This window comes from Bos indicus, chromosome 21, assembly GCF_029378745.1.
Source record: "Bos indicus isolate NIAB-ARS_2022 breed Sahiwal x Tharparkar chromosome 21, NIAB-ARS_B.indTharparkar_mat_pri_1.0, whole genome shotgun sequence".
NCBI lineage: Eukaryota > Metazoa > Chordata > Mammalia > Artiodactyla > Bovidae > Bos > Bos indicus.
In genome coordinates this window covers 47649918-47671637 of record NC_091780.1, presented here as the reverse complement: position 1 = coordinate 47671637, position 21720 = coordinate 47649918, and the positions used below count along the sequence as shown (strand labels likewise).

At 34.0% G+C, this 21720-nt stretch overlaps 1 protein-coding gene across 5 annotated transcripts in view; it reads right to left on the bottom strand.

Moving 5' to 3' along the window:
• Positions 1 to 21720, bottom strand: part of MIPOL1 (mirror-image polydactyly 1) — a 307526-nt gene that overhangs the window by 223352 nt on the left and 62454 nt on the right. For 4 of the 5 annotated variants that reach the window (XM_070775479.1, XM_070775475.1, XM_070775476.1 and 1 more), the window contains 2 exons: positions 21241 to 21319; positions 1134 to 1365 (listed from right to left, as the gene is read on the bottom strand). In XM_070775479.1, the coding sequence (XP_070631580.1) occupies positions 1134 to 1365; positions 21241 to 21259 (251 nt within the window). In that variant the 5' untranslated portion in view covers positions 21260 to 21319. The remainder of the gene's footprint in view (positions 1 to 1133; positions 1366 to 21240; positions 21320 to 21720) is intronic. The other variant, XM_070775480.1, reaches the window with a different exon arrangement.

Here is a 21720-nt window from a genome sequence, read left to right as displayed (position 1 = left end):
ATATCATATTTTCATTATTAAAGTCACAGCATATTAAAAATGAAAACCTATTCCTGTGACACTTAGGGGTAAGCAAAATAAATTTTTGACAATGTGTATGCTATTTGAGAACAATAATTAACTTGTTAGCAAGTACTATAAAGGATGGGAAGGAAAAAGTAGATGACTTTAGCCCAGTCTCTACTATTTACCTTTCCTATGTGGTTATAAAGTTTATCACCTTTTCATTCATCCCTACTTCCCAAAAATATACTCCAATCTGTACTTTCATAAGACTATAACTGACTGCCAAGAGGGTGGAACATATTAACATTATCTACTTCATTATATATCAATATTCATTAACATACCTATTTCATAATTTTTAAGTAAATAGAAACAGGTATTCCTACATAAAACTCTGTTAAAAAGTATTCCATAAATATGACTTTGTCTAGACTGAAAATACAATATTTATATTTCAATATAATTATAAATTAGTCATTGAGAATCTTTAAATGTAGCAATATTTTCATAGTACATGACTAATTATCAAAGTATTTTACTCTTTTAAGGAAAAAGTCACAGGTGTCACAAATTCAAATCTCTTCATAAAATAGGTAGATAAAGTGAATGGGTAGAAACTACAAAATGTAAAATATCAAGGAATGTAAACAGGAGAGTAGGTGACCCTTCTAAAAGAAGTCAAACTCATTTAAATGAAGAACAGTGCTGACCAAAAGCAAAACATATCTTTGGGCTTGTCTTTTCGTGGAGCTGCCAAGTTATGGTTCTGATGAAAAATATACCATTTTCATCAATGTAATAGTTATTTCCAGATCCTTAATGAAAGGTCACTTAAAACAATACTCAACAAAATATAAAACCTCAGGACCAAACAAACAAAAACAAAACAATTAAAAAAAAAATCCTCATGATCTTCATTCAGGCTCATCCTGTGCTTTTTCACTCAGTGACTTAGACACATTATATTAACGTAATGAAAATAGCAGAAAACTCCCCAAATTCTAATAAGTTAACCATACATCAAATTAGGGCCACATTAAAAAGAAAGGGAGCAACAGAGGGAAGAAGAGAGGAAGGAAAAGTTCTCCCAATTCTTACTTTCTAAATCTAAGGGTGCTAGCACTCACTTGGATTTTCCTGCAGTGCAGTAAGCTGTCTCGTCACCTGGATGAGGGCTGACGACTTGAAAATTCCTTGATCTCTGCTCTGGCAGTTCTGTGCTCTCATATGTAGCTTCATTAACTAATTCATTGGATTTCTGATGCATGCTTCCCTTAGAATTCACAGGCAGTTGCTCATCTGGCTGGGTATTTTTATTTCTGCCTGTAGTCTCTTGTTCAAGGTAACTATGGGTAATGTCTGCATTTAAAACAAAATAAAAACATGATATTTAAAACATCGTTACATATTAAACAGATCAAAAGAGTATTTTTCTGTAAATAAGTGGTCTCGTAGCTTTAAACATGCACTTACTAACCTTACTCCTATTGTAATCAGACAAACATGTACAGGGTGATCTTGCTATTAATGCTTCCATTTCCAGTCAGACAGCAGAGTAGGATGGTGGTTTACAACCTTAAGTGTACATCAGCTGCGTGTGTGTTTAGCCACTCGGTCGTGTCCAAATCTTTGCAACCCTATGAACTGCAGCCTCTGTCCATGGGATTTCCCAGGCAAGAAATACTGGAATGGGTTGCCATTCCCTTCTCCAGTGGATCTTCCTGATCCAGGGATTGAACCTGTGTCTCCTGCATTGCAGGCAAATTCTTTACCGGCTTAGCCAGCAGGGAAGTCTACATCAGCTGAGGAGTTTCTAAAAATCCTAAAGCTCAGGTTCACCTTATACTAACTAAATCAAGATCCCTGGGTGTGATCACAGGAGTCTAGTATAAAATCAAGGCTGGGAACCACTGATTTAGGTTATTATTTTATACATTACTTTTTTTCCTAGAATTTGAAAAACAGGATATGGTAAGTTAACTGATTACAGTGAAGTGATAATGTGCATGGGATTCTGGTGTCAGACTGAGTTAGAATCTCGTCTTTGCCAAACATATAACTTTGGGCAAGTTACTTTACCCATCCATGCCTCAGACTTTGTTAAATGGAAACATAATACTGCTTACTTGAGTTGCTGCAAGGATTAACTGAATTAATGAAGACAAAGTACTTGGCCTACTGTTTGGCCCATCAATAAATGTTAGCTATTATTTTGATAATAAGCATCATCATATTAAAAGGGAAATAATACAAGGAGAATTATTTTTAACTTACCTTTCATCAGATATGTATAATAAATTAGAGAATATTTTGAAAAGCTTGGCTATCTCATAAAAATGAGTTACCTCAAGCTGTAACTATTAAATAGCTATTCAAAGGAACAGTGTATATCTGATTTATAGTGAAATTCCGGGGAGAAAATGACACATAGACAAGTGAACAAAACAAACTCTCTTAACCAATAAATCAGATCAATGACCACAAATACTGATTGAAACCAGTACTTTATTATTTCCAATAGAAACAATTCGTCAATTTTAAAAAGCAGGTGAATCGCACCTGCTTGTTTATGATGCCTTCTTTAATTTGTCACACTTAAAATCCTTTTGAGGCAGAAGAGTAGTTTTACAATAAAAATAAAATAGAGAAACATAAATAAGGTACCCCTCACAAAGCACTCATTCTTCCAGAAGAAATTCTTTGCTTATATATATATATGCTGAAATTAGGTATAGCCAGTCATACACTCCAAGTCCTGGACATTGTCTATTGGTGGCTGAATGCTAAACCAGAAAATATTCATTTTTGGTCAATTACTCTTAAATTCACTGAGGGCATAAACTGGGAAAATATGCTATCATAATTACATATCTATGATATTTCATTATATTCTGTTTTAAACTTTAACAATTATATGTATCTGAAGGTTATTTGTTGGTTCTTGAAATTTCAAAACACCTGGTCTGCTGTAGATGTTCATCATGCTACATTTCTAGAATAGGCTGGTATTAGTACCCCCAAATATGAAAGAGGTATTATAAAATTTTATAAATGGACACTACGGAATATCACTAGATAATATCATTAACAGACCAGGCTTTTTAGCACCTATGACTTTTTTATTTTATTTTTAAACTTTACATAATTGTATTAGTTTTGCCAAATATCAAAATGAATCCACCACAGGTATACATGTGTTCCCCATCCTGAACACCTATGACTTTTAAAATAATTTAAAGAAAATTACAGCTATAGAAAACAATATCAAAACAACAAAAATTGTCTCCAGAGGCATATCAGAAGACAACAATTCATATTAGGCCCTATGCTATTCTTCAGTTTATGAAGTACAAAGATTCTTCAACAGGTAAAAGGATAAGCCAAGGAGCATAGCCAGTAAGGAAAAGCCCCCAGTTCCCCACTGTTACTGTTGCTGTTCAGTCGCTCAGGTGCGTCCAACTCTTTGCGACCCCACGGACTGCAGCACACAAGGTTTCTGCGTGCCCCATGGCAACACCTTATCAATTGCTTCAGAATCTTAAGTCTTAACTCTCTGACCTGTTTTTGAGAACAAACATATCATTATCTGCAACTTGTCCCAGGTTTTCACCTCTGTATTTCTGGATGTAATGTAACATCTCTCTTCATTTAGTTTTTATTTCTAACTCTGAGTGCTGACTTTACCTCATCCCTGATATCTATATTACTTTTCATTACCACATTTATAGCTCTCTTTCTTACTTCAGCTTCTCTCTCGTGTGCTCAGTCATGCACTGAGTACACAGGCACTCACAAGCACTCACTCTTTGCAACCCCATTGACTGTAGCCCATCAGCATCCTCTGTCCATAGAACTTTCCAGGCAAGAATACTGGAGCAGGTTGCCATTTCCTACTCCAGGGATTGAACCCATGTCTTCTGCACTGGCAGGTGGATTCTTTACCACTGTGCCACCTGGGAAGCCCCCACTTCAGCTTCAGTTCAGTTCAGTTCAATCGCTCAGTCATGTCCAACTCTTTGCGACCCCGTGATTCGCAGCACGCCAGGCCTTCCTGTCCATCACCAACTCCCGGAGTTCACTCAGACTCAAGTCCATCGAGTCAGTGATGCCATCCAGCCATCTCATCCTCTGGTGTCCCCTTTTCCTCCTGCCCCCAATTCCTCCCAGCATCAGAGTCCTGTCCAATGAGTCAACTCTTCGCATGAGGTGGCCAAAGTACTGGAGTTTCAACTTTAGCACCATTCCTTCCAAAGAAATCCCAGGGCTGATCTCCTTCAGAATGGACTGGTTGCATCTCCTTGCAGTCCAAGGGACTCTCAAGAGTCTTCTCCAACACCACAGTTCAAAAACATCAATTCTTCGGCACTCAGCTTTCTTCACAGTCCAACTCTCACATTCATACATGACCATTGGAAAAACCATAGCCTTGACTAGACGACCTTTGTTGGCAAAGTAATGTCTCTGCCTTTCAATATGCTATCTAGGTTGGTCATAACTTTCCTTCCAAGCAGTAAGCGTCTTTTAATTTCTTGGTTGCAGTCACCATCTGCAGTGATTTTGGAGCCCAAAAAAATAAAGTCTGACACTATTTCCACTGTTTCCCCATCTATTTCCTATGAAGTGATGGGACCAGATGCCATGATCTTCGTTTTCTGAATGTTGAACTTTAAGCCAACTTTTTCACTCTCCACTTTCACTTTCATCAAGAGGCTTTTTAGTTCCTCTTCACTTTCTGCCATAAGGGTGGTGTCATCTGCATATCTGAGGTGATTGATATTTCTCCCGGCAATCTTAATTCCAGCTTGTGCTTCTTCCAGCCCAGCCTTTCTCATGATGTACTCTGCATAGAAGTTAAATAAGCAGGGTGACAATATACAGCCTTGACATACTCCTTTTCCTATTTGGAACCAGTCTGTTGTTCCGTGTCCAGTTCTAACTGTTGCTTCCTGACCTGCATGTAGGTTTCTCAAGAGGCAGGTCAGGTGGTCTGGGATTCCCATCTCTTTCAGAATTTTCCACAGTTTATTGTGATCCACACAGTCAAAGGCTTTGGCATAGTCAATAAAGCAAAAATCAATGTTTTTCTGGAACCCTCTTGCTTTTTCCATGATCCAGTGGATGTTGGCAATTTGATCTCTGGTTCCTCTGCCTTTTCTAAAACCAGCTTGAACATCAGGAAGTTCACGGTTCACATATTGCTGAAGCCTGGCTTGGAGAATTTTGAGCATTACTTTACTAGCATGTGAGATGAGTGCAATTGTGCGGTAGTTTGAGCGTTCTTTGGCATTGCCTTTCTTTGGGATTGGAATGAAAACTGACCTTTTCCAGTCCTGTGGCCACTGCTGACTTTTCCAAATTTGCTGGCATATTGAGTACAGCACTTTCAGAGCATCATCTTTCAGGATGTGAAATAGCTCAACTGGAATTCCATCACCTCCACTAGCTTTGTTCGTAGTGATGCTTTCTAAGGCCCACTTGATTTCACATTCCAGGATGTCTGGCTCTAGGTCAGTGATCACACCATCGTGCTTCTCTTGGTCATGAAGATCTTTTTTGTACAGTTCTTCTGTGTATTCCTGCCACCTCTTCTTAATATCTACTGCTTCTGTTAGGTCCATACCATTTCTGTCCTTTATCGAGCCCATCTTTGCATGAAATGTTCCCTTGGTATCTCTAATTTTCTTGAAGAGATCTCTAGTCTTTCCCATTCTGTTGTTTTCGTCTATTTCTTGGCACTGATCACTGAGGAAGGCTTTCTTATCTCTCCTTGATATTCTTTGGAACTCTGCATTGAGATGCTTGTATCTTTCCTTTTCTCCTTTGCTTTTCGCTTCTCTTCTTTTCACAGCTACTTGTAAGGCCTCCTCAGACAGCCATTTTGCTTTTTTGCATTTCTTTTCCACTTCAGCTTACCTAACGTCAAATTTTGTGATCCCTGAACTCTTGGTAAATTAGGTCTTTTCACCTGTGAATGTGATATCTTCTTCAAACAGAGCAGACATGGAACCTTGCCAATAAGAGGGTTCTTGACTGATCCCTCCTGGATCCGAGTAATCATTAACTCTTGAAGTATTATCAAAATAAACTCATAAACTTCTAATGCACTTCTGGGTTTTAATTCTAAATGTTTAATACTTCTGAAGAATTCATACTATGTGATTTGGCTCTATTTCTGGATGTTTCTAATCTTGTTCTGTAGTAAAAGGTTTTAGATTCCTAACTGCAACTGTTCATCAGATATTTGGAGACTGATCTGAAACTATCCATATTCTTCTAATGAGAATTTAATTTTACTTTAAAGTAAACAAGGTGACTTATAAAATTTTCCTTCCTGTCTGCTTTTTACCTTTTTTTTTTTTTTTCGGACAAACTATTTTAGCAAGTCTTCCTTAAATCCTCTGAATGGTCTCAACAGTCCTGTACTCTGCCATACTGCATTACCTTATATCAGAATTTGATCATTTGTATAGAAAGTTTGACCCCATTATTTATTAATTAATGACTTCCCTGGTGGCTCAGATGGTAAAGCATCTGCCTACAATGTGGGAGACCTGGGTTCAATCCCTGGGTTGGGAAATCTCCTGGAGAAGGAAATGGCAACCCACTCCAGTATTCTTGCCTGGAAAATCCCATGGATGGAGGAGCCTGGTAGACTACAGTCCATGGGGTCGCAAAGAGTCGGACATGACTGGGTGACTTCACTTTCACTTAATAATCATCCATGGAAATGCCACAGTGTGATATGTCCTGTGGTAAGTACTGGGAAAACAAAGACGGGTAAGAAACAGATTCTCCCCTCAAAGACTCTACAGTCCAGTGAAGAAGACAAACTGATCTAATAATTTGAAGACAATGTACTAAGGAGCATGCTAGGGCTACAAAGACCACAAACAAAACATACTAGACATCCTGATGCTCAGCTGGAAGACTGTGGGATGATTTCACAAAGGCATTTATTCCAAACCATGACAAACAGAAATATGCAAAGTAATGGACTATCAAAGGGTTTGAGTTCAGTAAAGAAAAAGCGGACAGACTGTAAGAATAAGAGAACAGGAAGAACGAGTACAAAAGAGAAGAAATAGCTTTAGGAAAAACAAAGACATTTGGTGTTTTGAAAGGACTAGATGCTATAGTCGAGGAGTGAAAACTTGTAAAATGTGTAACATTGTAAAGACAAGATGTGGTAGATCTGGGAATGTGTTGATTAAATAGACTGATGATGAAGTACTTGGAGAGGAATAAATGAAGGTATCAAGGTACAGGGAATGCTACCTTTCAAGACACTGAAGTCATTCAGAAAAAAGGCAAGCAATGGAGACCAGAGATGAAAGACAAATGCAAAAGACTTCACTGGCTGCATAAACATGCTAAAGAAGACAGAACCTGATGAGAAAGCTGACTGATGGTAGACAACAGTCATCTCTTTCTACCTTTTTACTTTGAAATAATTCCAGTCTTATTAAAATGTTGCAAATATAGTACAAAGGGTTCCTATATAACCTTCATGCAGATTCCTCAAATGTTAACATTTTACCACACTTGCTTTATTATTTATTCTATGTCAGTCTACCTACACATATATATTTTTTTCTGAAACATTTCAAAGTAAGTTGCAGGCATGATTCACTTTGACTTTTCAGGTCAAATATCAAGATGGTGCTGTACCATACTTCAGTTTACCAAATTTTCTTTACCTTATTCAAAGGTCAACTTAAATTCAATTTCTGAGTTAATACCTTCACCAACCAAGAGAAAACTGCATTTAGTCACTCTAATTCAGTCTTCAGTTACTTTTCCTAAACTTTGCAGGCCCAACAGAAAAATTTTTACCAAGTGATAACAGGTTGATGCTACCAAAAACTTTAGTTGAGATGTTGTCTTACCCCCATCACTTGCAAAAAATATTGAATTAGCAATATATCAATAAAGTGTAGCAACAGTGAAGTTATGGGTCTGTTTCATACACTATTCAAGTTGAAAGATGAGATAAATGTTTAAAAGAACTCACTTCCGATTCAAATTTACCTCTAGGCAGAAAACACTCTATTCTGTTGATGCCTCTCTCTCATGGTCTGAAATGGAAACTCTATAACTTTCTTTAATAATTTGCTTCAGTGTTGAATCAACGTCATTGTCAATTGTTTCATCATTAGGACTAACAGAATTAAAACTATTTAAATTCATTTCTTCATATGAACTTAAGAATGTTACCAATCTTTTCTTCATAATTCATGTCTATGAAATCTAACTTTCCTCAAATAACATGAAATTTTTTGTGATGACTAATAAATCCCTTTATTTATTTGCTCTTCTGTGGGCATGCTGTATTAATTGGACATATGAATTTTAACTACTTAAAACAAATATATTCTCCAATTTTTACAATACAATATTTTTACATGCTACCTAATGTAATCACTGCCATGTAAACCTATCCTGTCACCATTGAAAATAATGCTATAGAAGATTATTACTCAGTCTGCTTCAAATGCCACCTACTGCTATTGTTAGAGCCAGTTTATTCATCTGGGCAAACTGGGTGAATTTAGTAACAACTTTTTAAAACTCTTAATGCATGTGTGTTGGCCGGCTGTATGATATGGTGTGAAGACCCTGTATCTTCCTACTGACTTTCATATTGTTTCTGTGGATCATTTTCATGATCTAACAAATTCTCCCCTTACCGCTGGAGGTATCGGTATTGTCAACTATTTCAGTGTTCGTATTGCTATCACATTCTCAACTCCTTAGTCTAGAAAATTAACAGCATCATACTATTTCCTAACCTAGAAAAGAACGCTTTGGGATCCCCTTTGACATCAGTTCTCCAGACAATTATACATTAATGTATAATATACTCAGCTACATTGATGCCATCCAAGACATCATAACTCAGGGCCAAAAATAACTGTTACTTCACAACTACTATACAGAAGTGAGGAGGCAGTTAGAATCAAATAGGGATTCTTAGAGGCTGGGAAATTCCGTCCTGTCTGGCTTTGTAAATAGTTTGTGACAACTGGTATCTGTGTAAATGGATTTGATGGTCCCCTGGGGGGTCAATACTGTTTACAGAGCTGTTTCTTCAGAGTGGTTGAGCTAGAATTGTCTCTAGGGATCTTACAGGGGTTACTCAGAATAGCAACATCACAGGTACCTGAGAGCTCAGTGGCAGAAAAGAGAAAGAAGGATGGAAGTGTAACAGGCAAGTGCATTCAAATAAATGTATTTCTTGCTCCTTCACATGCAGGTGCTCCTCAAGGGCACTGACTATCTAAAATGAACCATAAAAGAAGCAATTTGTAATTATGTTGTCTGACACTTGCTAACATAATTGGTCATCACTTCTTTATACTCCATCTTTCTTTTTTTGAAAAGGTTGTTACTTTGATTGTAGCATTAGATTTTATAAATATAAAAAGAATGAAAATCTCATGTTTATCGCTTCTTTCTTTTGTATACTGTCACTACATTATGTAAAAACATCAAAATGATAAGATTTTTTTTTTTTACTGTTGAATAAGTATAAATGTGATTTCATGATGGATTTACTATAGTCCTACATTTTAAACAGAATATGTCTTTTTTTCCAATGGTTAAGAATTTTTCTAAACAAACATTAGTTTCAACATAGCCCCTAATAACTTCTATCAATTCCTTGGATAAGTTACATGTAGATCATCTATCTCTATATGTATACAAATACTCTTTACTCCCTTTACTAAATACTTTGGACTATTTGCTTCCTATTATGTGTGGGGTGATTAGTTTTCCATATAGATGCATATATGAGCTTTTCTCTCCCCAGACATAAAAGACATCAGAAACTTCTGCCATATTATAGTAACTCCACTTAACATGAGTGAGTACAAGAGCAAAGTTCAGACCTTCCAAGTAGAATATTGGTGTATTTAGAGTTTCCAAGCAAAACCAGAGTGCATGGACTCTGAAGACAGACCACAGAGTTTGAATTCCAGCTCTACAACATAGCTGTATGACCTTTACCAAATTAATAAACTTCTCATCAATTTCCCTATCAGTAAAAAGCACACAAAAAAAGCACCTACTCAAAAGGTTATTATGAGAATTAAATTATTTAAATTATATAATCTCTTAGAAAAGTATCAGCATAGAAAACACACTCAATAAATTTTAGCTATTATTATTTGCAAGTATCTACTTGGCTAAAAGCAAAATATTTTCTTATTAAACTGTAGTAAGAATACATAAAAATACAATTGAGAAAAAAATTTCTATTAAAATCAAAAGACATCAACGTGGAAAATAAATAAAATGCTACTTTGTTCAATGAGATACATACAAACAAGAGAAGATACTTAACAAGCTTAATTACAACTTGTAGTTAATACATAATGGTTTAATAAAGTTTGTATGAGATTATAAAGCCGAAAAATTACAAAAATAACAGAACTTCAAAACTCAGAAATCCTGACATTAGGAAAAGATCCTGAAAGAAAAGTCCATCTCATAGCAAGAAAATTAAGAGGATATTTCTGTAAATTCACTCCCACAGCAGGAAAATAAGGAATTTAAATAGCATGTTTCTGTAACATAATTTGAACACTACTATACTGGCACATGAAATTAGATATGATCAGGACCATAGGTAATAGATCACAGGTACTTATTCTTCAGAGATTCTAATTTAGGAGTCACAAGAAATTAGGTAACTTCTGGATCTTTGGCTTAAAAACTGCAAACTTGTTACCTGCATATTGTATACTCTCTTGAGGTGTTTTTAATTTATTTTTTGGCTTAACCAGCCTTATGAAGAAGAAGAAGAAGATACTATAACTTTAATTTTCATTGTTTTGTATTCTAATTGCTCATATTTCAAGCATTCAAAGCACATGGAGCCATTGGCTATTATGTTGAAAAGCACAGATACACAGTTTTGTGTAATTCTAATAAGGTGTATCATATATACTGAGGGGAGGTCAAAAACATATGATGGGGGAGAGGCTGGACATAGCTCTAAGATTTTAAAATAAGGCTTCATAGAAGTTTATTAACCTGAAAAATCATGAAACCTAGGAATGTCACATAATTTATTCACTTGTACATGAATTCAAAATAAACTATGTCCTTTCATTCCATTACATGGTTGTATCTCTAAATAAACATGTCAAAAAGAACTAGTGAGGTTATTTCTTCTTTGATTAAGATAATTCAATGGCTTAGTATACCACATTTCAAGTTATCCAATGACTAGACATATAAATCACCTTACCGGAATTTTGCTTTATTATTTAAAAAAGCTTTTGAAGTGGTGGTCCTAAACAAATTTTTTAAAGTTTTTGTTTCAAGCCTGAAACAGTCATGAACACATCAATATTCATTCAACACATTTCTGCAAAAACTGTTCTATTATAGTATTTCAGCTTTTAAATTTTAACATTTTCACCATATGAAGACCATGAACACAGTACAATTACCTAAAGCTTATACTACCTAACTTATGAAACTATCACATAAATTAAAGCTTTGTAAAAATTATATCATCTGACTTAAACCATTGCAAATATTATTTAAGCTAAAATGATTGTGAAAACTATCATAAAATTAGATTAACTAGCAGAATAGTACTCTATATTCTCTTTATTCCCCCGTGACATAAACTATTTGGCTACTTACTATATTTCTAATCTTTTCAACCTTTTCAATTTTTCCTAAGAATAATTTATATAAAATAATTAAATATATGAATCAACTAGGTAAGTCTTACATTTCTACCATTGCAAGTAAAATGGGTTTTTTAATTATATATTTTTTGTTTGCTAAGTATGAACACATACTAATTGTCTATGAATTCAACAATCCCATAAAGCATTTATGGAAGGTAACCTTTTTAATAGCAATTGTAAAAAGGAGAAAAAATGATTTCGTTACATGTGCCTTTCATTTTATTTAAGATCATCTTTAGATTTGGAAAATAAAACAGGAGAATCACCAGTCAGATACTAAGTGGAAATCACTGAAACACAATGTTAGTTCTAATGGATGGATGATTGTATTTGGTCTTTTGAAACTTTGAAGTATAGGTAAGTCTTGATCACACAAATTAATAAATCCTAAAGCTGGAGTTAACAATAACCATTACACCCAAATTCTGCAGCTTAGCCCAGCCAATTTTTCAAAAGGTCAGGTTGTGAACTGGAGAAGATCAGGGAGGTCCACCGCATAGCTTTGTTGCCAGGCATCTCTCGTCTGGATTGTTGCAGGCATTTATTAGTATTCGTCAGCAGACTCAACAGAGCAAACAAGAAATTCAAGCACGAATAATAAAATGAAATGCTGCTATATAACCCTTTGTCATTCAGCAAATATGGGACTTTTTAGCTACATTGTTCCTAAACCTGGGTTACTACTTTAATTTTTCTCCCCAGTGCTGACTGAATGAGTATGCATGTGTGTTAAATGCAGAGCTCCCCTAACAACTGCAGGACTGCCATTTAATCTGTTGGTAGATGGACCATTTCCTGTGGGAACCCTAGCTATGATTTCCAGATCCACCAAATAAATCTCAGATTAAGATTCCAAATGAAACCTGCCTTTGGCAGATAAAAAATGTCAAGATGGATATAAACAGTAAAATTATAAATTATCTAGGTGTTGCATGACAAACTAATGTTCATTTTTTTTGTTGACATGTGCCTAGATATCAAAACTATATGAGACATTCATCAAATGTCACACTTTCATAATATTGGAGGCATCATTAAAACTGTTTGACTAAGGACCTCAAAGTGTTTAAGCAGTAGCTCAAAAGTATATTTGTGCAAAGTAGAAGAATAAATTTACATATCAGCAGCAGCTCATAAGGGATGGGTAAATATTCTGTTTATCTCTCATTGTAATTCAGGTTACTTTAAATACAAGGTTTTAGGAAATCATTACACTCTATATGGCATCATTACATAACTTTCTATGCAAATGATGTATGTTTTATTCAAATTCACCATTTATTTGGTGGGGGAGGGAACAAAAGGAAAAGGTAGGGACTCTCATTTTATTAATCAACTGTGACTACTATACTAATGTACATCATCATCACCATCTTGTTAGTATTTTTTAACTTTTAAAAAAAGCATTAAATACCTGAGACAAAAAAAGCCTGAGAAAAGTAAAAATTATCTATGTATATAATCTATTCATTTCAAATGACTGTGGTGAGAGGCAGAGACTTTTAAAAAAGAAAAAGGTAAAGAAGGACCAATATAGAACCTATTAGAGACCAACGGTCTATTAAAAATGCAGAGGAAGTCTCCGACGCTAGTCTTCACTGCATTCTCAGGAGATCTAGGACTTCTTTTTTAATGAAAATTTTTGTTTTGTCTTCGCTCTTCTTACCTGGACTAATGCAGCACTGTCCTGATGCTGAAATATATCGACTGATTATAAAATATAGACAATGAAGGTTTCTGAAAGGAAAAAAATCAGATTTGCTGAACCGAAATAGTACTCTTTTTAACTTTAAACTCTTAAAAGCAATTGAATAAAAGCCTTCAGTGACTCCAAATTCTGCAACATTTGGTTTCCTGATAAAGATTCAAAAATCATTTAATCTACTTAAAATAACAATTCCTTGAAATTTGTAAAATCTTTACACTTAATTTAATCCATGGAAAGGATACAAAATAGTCTGCATTCCATACTCAAAATGCTAGAATTTATTCACAATCCTGATTCTTTCAGAATTATGGATTTCTCCAGTTCTTCCTATCAGATTTCCTCCAATACGTGTTGTGGATTCAAGGAAACTAAGGCTAAATAAACCTTACCTATCTTAATCTGTTAGGGATCAACATTAATCTGAAAATTAATCTGAAACAGAGAGGATAAAACTTAAATAGGATATTAAGGAAGGAAATAAGAGTATTTTTTGCTTAATTTTGAATATATTTCTAAACTCAAAATCAAAGAATGTTACCATGTTTTAGAGTACATCACATTATTTTAAGTATAGCCAGTGAAACTATTAAAAAAGAGTATTTGATTTTTAACTTCAAACATTTAATTTGCAAAAACTAACATATTCAGTATCTATACAAGTATAATTTTTACCAATGTGAACAGATTACTTTTAGCTTTTCATTCACTAGCATCCTGATTTTAAAGCACAGAAAAGTTTCAATATGTGAAGACAAAATAAATTAAAAATGAAGTCAAAATATAATTTTCTGAAATAATTACTTTTACCTTACATCTTATCAGCACAATTATACCATTTGGCAAAATTTATCAACTTTACCACAAAGCTACAGATTAGAATTTTTAATTCAATCATTCAGACTATGAAATAATCTATGCAACCAATTTCAAAATTTTATAGCTTGATCTTCTAAATTTGTTTTTTATTCCCCAAGAAAAAACAAAGTCACAAAAGGCAAAACATGAAGAAAATTTGTATCTGAAACTTCCTCCCAGAAGATAATGATGTCTTACATGACAGGTAGTTTTGATTAAAACACAAATATATACACATACTAAACCCCAAATTTTATATTCAACTTCCAGATATATTTACAACCAAAAACAGAATAAATGTAGTCACATCAGTCCTACTCTACAGTCAGTCAGTCAACCTGAACCAACTGTGTAAATGGTCATAAATTCAGTCTATACACCACTGTATATTGATTCAGATCAACAAAATCAACAAAATGCCAATGCACACTCAGGACAATCATGCTAAGGTGACAAATGCAGCCACTATGGAGACCATAATAATCATCTTAAGTATGATCCACTGAAATTGCAATTTCTAAAAAATTTAAGATTCATAAAATAATAAAAAAAATAAAAAAATAAAAAATTTAAGATTCAATAATATTATATTGAGATTTGTGTCATAAATATGTGTTCCAGGAAGTGCTCTGGTATGAAAGGGCCCTAACCAGAAATGAATGAGGACTTTTATCAAAGAGCTCAGATTCTTAAGAATGGAAAAGTTAAAGCCAAAAACTTTTGAAAAATTCAAGTAGTTTTTTTCTATTAAAAAAAATGTATTTTCATGGTCACAAATATATTTAAAACAGCTCTTTAAAAGCAGAATTGCATTTCCTTAAATCAAAGAAATAGTTCCAAGTTGTAAAAAGAGAGGATCATACTAATAGCATAGAAATGGAGAAGAAGTCCCATTAAAAAAAAATTACCATTTTTCATGCTTAGTCTTCTTAGTGATTATCATTTTTACAAAATGAAGGACTGAAAGGGTAGTAAGAATTCCATGTGAAGAGTATAGGCTGAAAAAGACTCTAAAAGACTCTAAATTTAGTTTTAAAAAAAAGAAAGAAAGAAAAGAAATAAAGAGTCCTATTATCTCCCAAAATTTTCCCTCATTAGGAATTTATGGGCAGGTTTATCAACTCTAGCAAATGCACCACTCAGCTGTTCTTGTGTGGGGTTAGGTAGTAGGGGTGCAATGGGAACTCTGTACTTTTTGCTCAGTTTTGCTGAGAACTTAAAGCTATTCTACAAAATAAAGTCTTTTTAAAAAACTGCCCACAAAAGTAAAAAATATATATGACATATATTCATAAATGTGAATTACTAAGAGCAGAAATGATAAATCCCAAAACACGGTTTATAATAAACTTCATTACCAGCTAGAAGACTAAGTTGTCCTTAGAAAAATTTTTTGGTTTTCCATTACATTTTTCTAATGAGGCCAGGAATCGTGACAGAATCATTCATATCAACCCTAAAAAACAAGGACACTCAGAATCTCATTTATTTTTATAAACTTATTTTTTTTAAAAAAGAAATTATTTTTTTTCTAAAAGAGTATAACCTCAATCATGCTTTTAAGGGTATCTTAGCATTTCCTCTGGAAATGAATCAATCCTTGTTGGCTCACTGCCAGCAGTCCTAAAACCACTTTCAAATATTCTCAATGGTCATGTGTAAGAAACCACCAGAACTCTATTAAGTTAGAACCTATCGAGATAAATAGTAAATTTAGGCAGACCTTGACATGCTCTTTTTTTAACCCTTCTATGGCAAAACAAAAATTAGAAATGCGTTCTTATATTCACCCTTGCCAAAAGAAAAAGGCAAATTGTATGATGTCACTAGTGTGAAGATTATTACTGCAATTGCGATTTCAATACAGACACAATTAGATTTTACCCTAAATGATTATTATTGATTTTATATTCTATTCTAAAAAATATAAATATACTAAATATAAACTATACTACTTTGAAAAATATCAAGTTTTTGATATTGTGGACATTATATCTAAAGAGAATAACTTCCTATAAAACTAATAATAACCATTTCAAATACTATTATTTGTGTTCTTAATACTTCCGAAACTTTTTTATAGACTATCTTTCACAGCTGGGTGGAAGAACAATGATGCAACCACCACCACTTATCTAGGCCCTATAAAAAATGTCAACAATCTATTTTTTAAGCATCTGTAAAGACTATTACTACCACTACATTATTGAAAATAATTGTTCTGGTATATGAAATTCATATAAAACTTGTTTCCTATTTCAGGTATTGTAGGTATATATGTGTGCTTTTACATACACAATCTCTCATCTTCCAAACTCTCCAAAAGGAAGTATCTCCCTGTTCCATAAACAAGAAAACTCTGGTTTGAAAATAATTATGAAACTTGCACCTAAGTCCACGTAGGCAGTCAGTAGAAGATTGAAAAATTAAAACACAGGTCAATCTAGTTCCCAAACTTACATTCTTTCTACTATAACATGATATTAAAATTATTAAATGCATTGGTTCTCCAGTGTAATTTTCCTTTAAATTTAAACAAAATTAATAAAAACAAATTGTGTTACTCATTCAGGGAAAATAAACCATTACTAACTAGAATGACAATTATTAAGTACAATTCAAATCCTGTAATTCAACACAGAATAAATAATTATGTGGACAGTTCCAACACCTTGAATTTCAAGGAGTGTCTAATCATAATGTCTAGGGGATTCATTTTTTCCTACCAGCTATCTTGCTGGTAGAAATGGATGTCCATTTTACATAAGTTGCTGTTTCCTTCCTCTCTACTTTGAAACAGTTTATGAAGATGACATGAAATTCTAATATTTTTATCATAATGATCAAAGACATTTAAAAGCATCCGGGTTGTTTTTCTATAGATGTCTACTCTTATAAAATGTTTACAAATCATACAATAGTTTTAGACGTAAAAAACACATAAAAAGAACACATAATTTGTGAAAAAGAGAGAAAGATAAAAGAACCAATAATAAAAGAGGTTGAAGGTGGCACATAGGTTCCAAATGCCAAGCAAAATTAAACAGTATTCTGACTCAAGAAGAAACTAACAAACTACTTATAGGTTACCTTTTGCTAGGTTTTAGTCCTTGTTATTTGACAGAAAAACCACAAAAATCATGGTAACAAAATCATGTCCTCTTTACATATAAAGAAGACAGTTGCTTTTTACTTAGAGCAGCAAGATAAAATTTTTAAAAATATTTGCTAACCTCCAATAAACTGCAACATGTAAGAAATCTATTGACTTAAGCAGTTCTAGAAGGCTTTCAACTCAAGTTTCAATTGAGACAATGATTTAGAATTATGCTCACTTTTTAAAATTATGCTTAAAATAGTTTTTAAAATGTGCTTCTCATTTAAATTGAGATAATACATAAGTGAAAATAACTACTCTGTGTATAAAACAAATATTAAATATAACTCCTAAAATACAAAACCTAAAAATATTAAAGAAACTCATAAAATTGAAAGGTTTTTGTCTAAAAATTCTTCAAGCTGTATGATTCCTACCATTTCTTACCCTCAATTGGTAAGAAATATTTAAAACACAGCAGACAGTGTTTAATTTGGGTAGGCACAATAACCTTCTTTAACCTTTCTTAGGGAACACTGACCCCTAAAGGTTCTAAATTTAAACAAGTTTAACAATATTCTAAATTTAACTGGTATCCAGACCTCATTTTTACCATTATTGTAGGTATATATTCTTATGGCACACATGTTTATTCATAAATCACACTTAAAATTATTTCCAACAGACTGTTGTGCACTACAAAACAACCGTGTTTCTGCTAATTTAATAAAAATCACCAAAATTTAAGAACTATCCAGTAATTTAACATACTATTCCCAATAATTATTCATAAGAGATTTCTGATCCCCAAGACTTTTTTCTTACATTGTTAAGTAAATAATAAGTAAATGCTTAAGACAGGCTAAACAGTCAATCTTATAGTAACTGGTTCTTTCTGAGGGTTAACTTTACATATGCCCTTTGACTGTGCCATTTCATTTTTTTCTTCAAAAGTAGGGAGGAAAAAGGAATATTGAAAAAGAGAAGGCTTTCCTGAAAGGACAAAAACACCATTTACTTCTTAAGTAAGCCAGAAGATGTTATCAATGTTCACTACACAACACACAAATGTTGTCACCTATTGCTTCCACAACCTAAAATTTCATTCATTCAGGGCAGGGTACAAAGAAGCTTGTACAGTCGATAGATGTCTTCACTTATCCTGCCTATCAATCTCAGCTTTACATTTTCTAAACTGAGAATAATGATAAAAACCAAGAAAAATGTAAAACATTTCACCAGTTAACACTGTTTACCTCATCAAATCTTTGATGTCAAATATTTCAGCAATGTTTCTAAAATAAAGCTAGGAAAAGAATAACCACTTCAGCATTCCTTATAATGAAACTTGTAAGATGATGCAAAGTATAATAAAAGTTATTAATTAGCTCCATTTCCTTAAAAATTAAGATAACTTTAAATAAAATAACTATAAGAATAGCCTAGCTTTGAAGCAATCTGTGCTTTATGAAAAATCCCATGAACCTTGATAACAAAAAAGTAACCATATGTTTAAATGTATTGGTTATCACAAAACTCAAAAGATACTCCATTTACCTGTTTAACTTTATTTGTTAATAATGTTTCATTAATAGGTCCTTAAGGAATGTCTTAGTCCTATTTCCACTGTCCAAAAAATGTCTGTAAAAATGCAAATTTTCTTAATGATGTTTCAGTCACGTCTCCTGCAGTCTGTGCCTGCTGCAAACTATTTATGCATCTGTCTTCAGCCCTAAAACCTTCCTCTCCACAAGTGTCCTAGAGCTTCAGCAGTTCCCTTCCTTAACATTTCTCATGGTTGTTTCACATTTATGAGAAGTATTTCCTCTACGGTCCCTACTCTTTAGAGATATTAAAAATAATTCCTTTGGCTCCTTAAAGATCCTTTGGTCTATAATGTGAACCACATGGCTTTCATAGCAATGTGACCTCTGAAAAGGGAACAAAAGCAAGAAGGGCATTGTTATTTACTTCCTCTTTTCTTATTTTGCACATACATTGAGTAAGAACTGCTTTGAGTTTTTCAAGAGTGTTTGCCTGCTTATCTGCATAAATGAATAAAAACAGCTACAACAAATAGTTTCCTGCTTCACACCAATACATCATTATCACAAGCTGAATATAAAGAGAGTAGACTAAAATCAAGTGCCACAAAATCCTTCCACTAAAGCTATGAACTTTTCATTAAAACCTTTAACTATATACATTACTCAGGTATTACTTGCTATTCCTTTATACACAACGCAATCGGTTACGTGGATTCTAAACTCAGAACAGTAGCCTAGAATCACAAATAGAAAGGTTGCTAATGGTACGCATAAATGACAAGAAAATCGATAATAGTATAGAAATCAAAAACAAATGGAGAAATCAAAAAAGATACACTCAGTGCAGCATCTTTCTGTATCTCAAAAGAATGTGTAGCTATTAACTGATTTAGTTCAAGGATGACAGAAGAGTTCCCTCAGATGGCCTTTAACCTTCTGAAAAAGGTAACAGTGTGGTTGGTAAATGGTGAAGAAAGCCCTGTTGAAGGAGAGGGGAAAGAGAGATATGTGCAATGTTTCGATAATAAGTCTATTTGGAAAAATTCAGAGGACATAAAAATGACGAACATAAAATTTCAAGTTTTCAACTATATGTCATACTATATTCAGAATGATTTGTTATCCAAGCATTTCAGATTTGCAACTGTATCCAGATTTAGTGTAAAAGATCTCAAATAAAAACCAAACATTTTTAAAACCCGTCTGTGTGGTGCTTATTCTACCTTGCTCTACATACAGATGGGTGTCCTATACTTATCTACCTATGTTTGTACCCATCCATCCATCCATTCTTCCACTATTTCTCCCTTTGGCAGGACCTCTCTTTGTCTGTCTTTCAAACTGTATTTCTCTCTGACAGCTCTCTCCCTCTGCCTGTGCACATCTGTGCTTTTCTCTTTCTGTTTCTCTCCTTGTCTCTGACTCATTTCATGTCTCTGTCTCTTTTTCGAAGTATTTCTTCCGCTTTCTTCTACACACCTCTGCGAGTGTCTGTGGCTCTGACTATTTGACTATTTGTGGCTCTTTGACTATTCTTCTGTGGTTGTCTCTGAGTGTCTTTAGTGTACAAATGTCTCTGTATGTCTCTGTGCCTGTATGTCTTTGTTTTTCTGTGTATGTGTCTCCTCTCCATACATGTCTGTCTGTCTGCATGTGTGTGTATCTTCTGTCTCTTTAACTTTGTGTCTCATCTCTGTCTCTGTCTGAGAGTGTCTGTGTGCACACAGGTGCCTCTCTCTCCGTATGTCTCTTTCCCGTCTCCGCCCAACCCTTCTCTCTCTGTCACAGTCTGTCTGTCTCCTCATTGTGTTTCTCTTACTCTGGTACTTGTCCTCCATGAGTCTTAGGATGTGTGTCTTTTTGTGTGTATCTATGCATGCGTCTCTCTGTGTATGCCTCTATATATGTATCTGTGTCTTTTTCATTGAGTTTACCATCTCCCCCTTATATCTGTGTCTCCTTTCTCTGTTTGGGTTTCTTTCTCTGAGCTTACCTCTCTGTATGCATTTCTCTACTAGTCGTTCTCTCAATCTCCTCTATCACTTTGTGGGTGTGTGTCTTTCTCTCTCTGTGTGTCTGCTTTCCTTTTTCTCTTCAGTATCTCTTGCTCTGTGCCTTTTTCTCTTTCTCCTTGTGTCTCTTTTGCAGAATGTGGGTCTTTTTGTGTATACTTCCTTCCTTGTGTGTGTGCGTGCATGCATGTGTGCTTGTGCTTATCTGCTTCTGTCTAATACACTGGTTAGAACAAACACACTTCATTCAGTGCCTTAAAGGAGCACATCACCTGGGGTTTGGTATTAATACCTTAAAAGTCCTTACCTTTTGACCAGTCCTCCATTTGCACTTCTGTTCTTGTTTGCTCTGGCAATGTCTCTGGTTTTTGCGCCAAGATTTGAGGCTAAAATAAAGCCAACTCTAGATAAATAAACTTAAAACAATATATCAGAACACACCTAAATCTTACCTTTGTTTAACAGAGAATTTACAGGATAACTGGTTTTCTAAAACACTTACAATAGGACAATTAACTGTATATTTCAACACGTGAAATTAAATCTTTTTTCTCAGGAAAAAAGTTCTTTCATTCACACTTACATTTTAGTAAATACGGTTCAAGGGTAAGCGTCTAGACATTCTTGCTCCTTTGGTTAGGGAACTATTCAATTTATTTAACTTAAGTCTTTTCCAACTATTAACACAACTTCAACAATTTAAGAAAAATAAAAATTTTACTCTATTTGTCATAAGTTTATAGCAAAAATTTCAAACTTATTTATTTGAATGTATATTTTCACATAA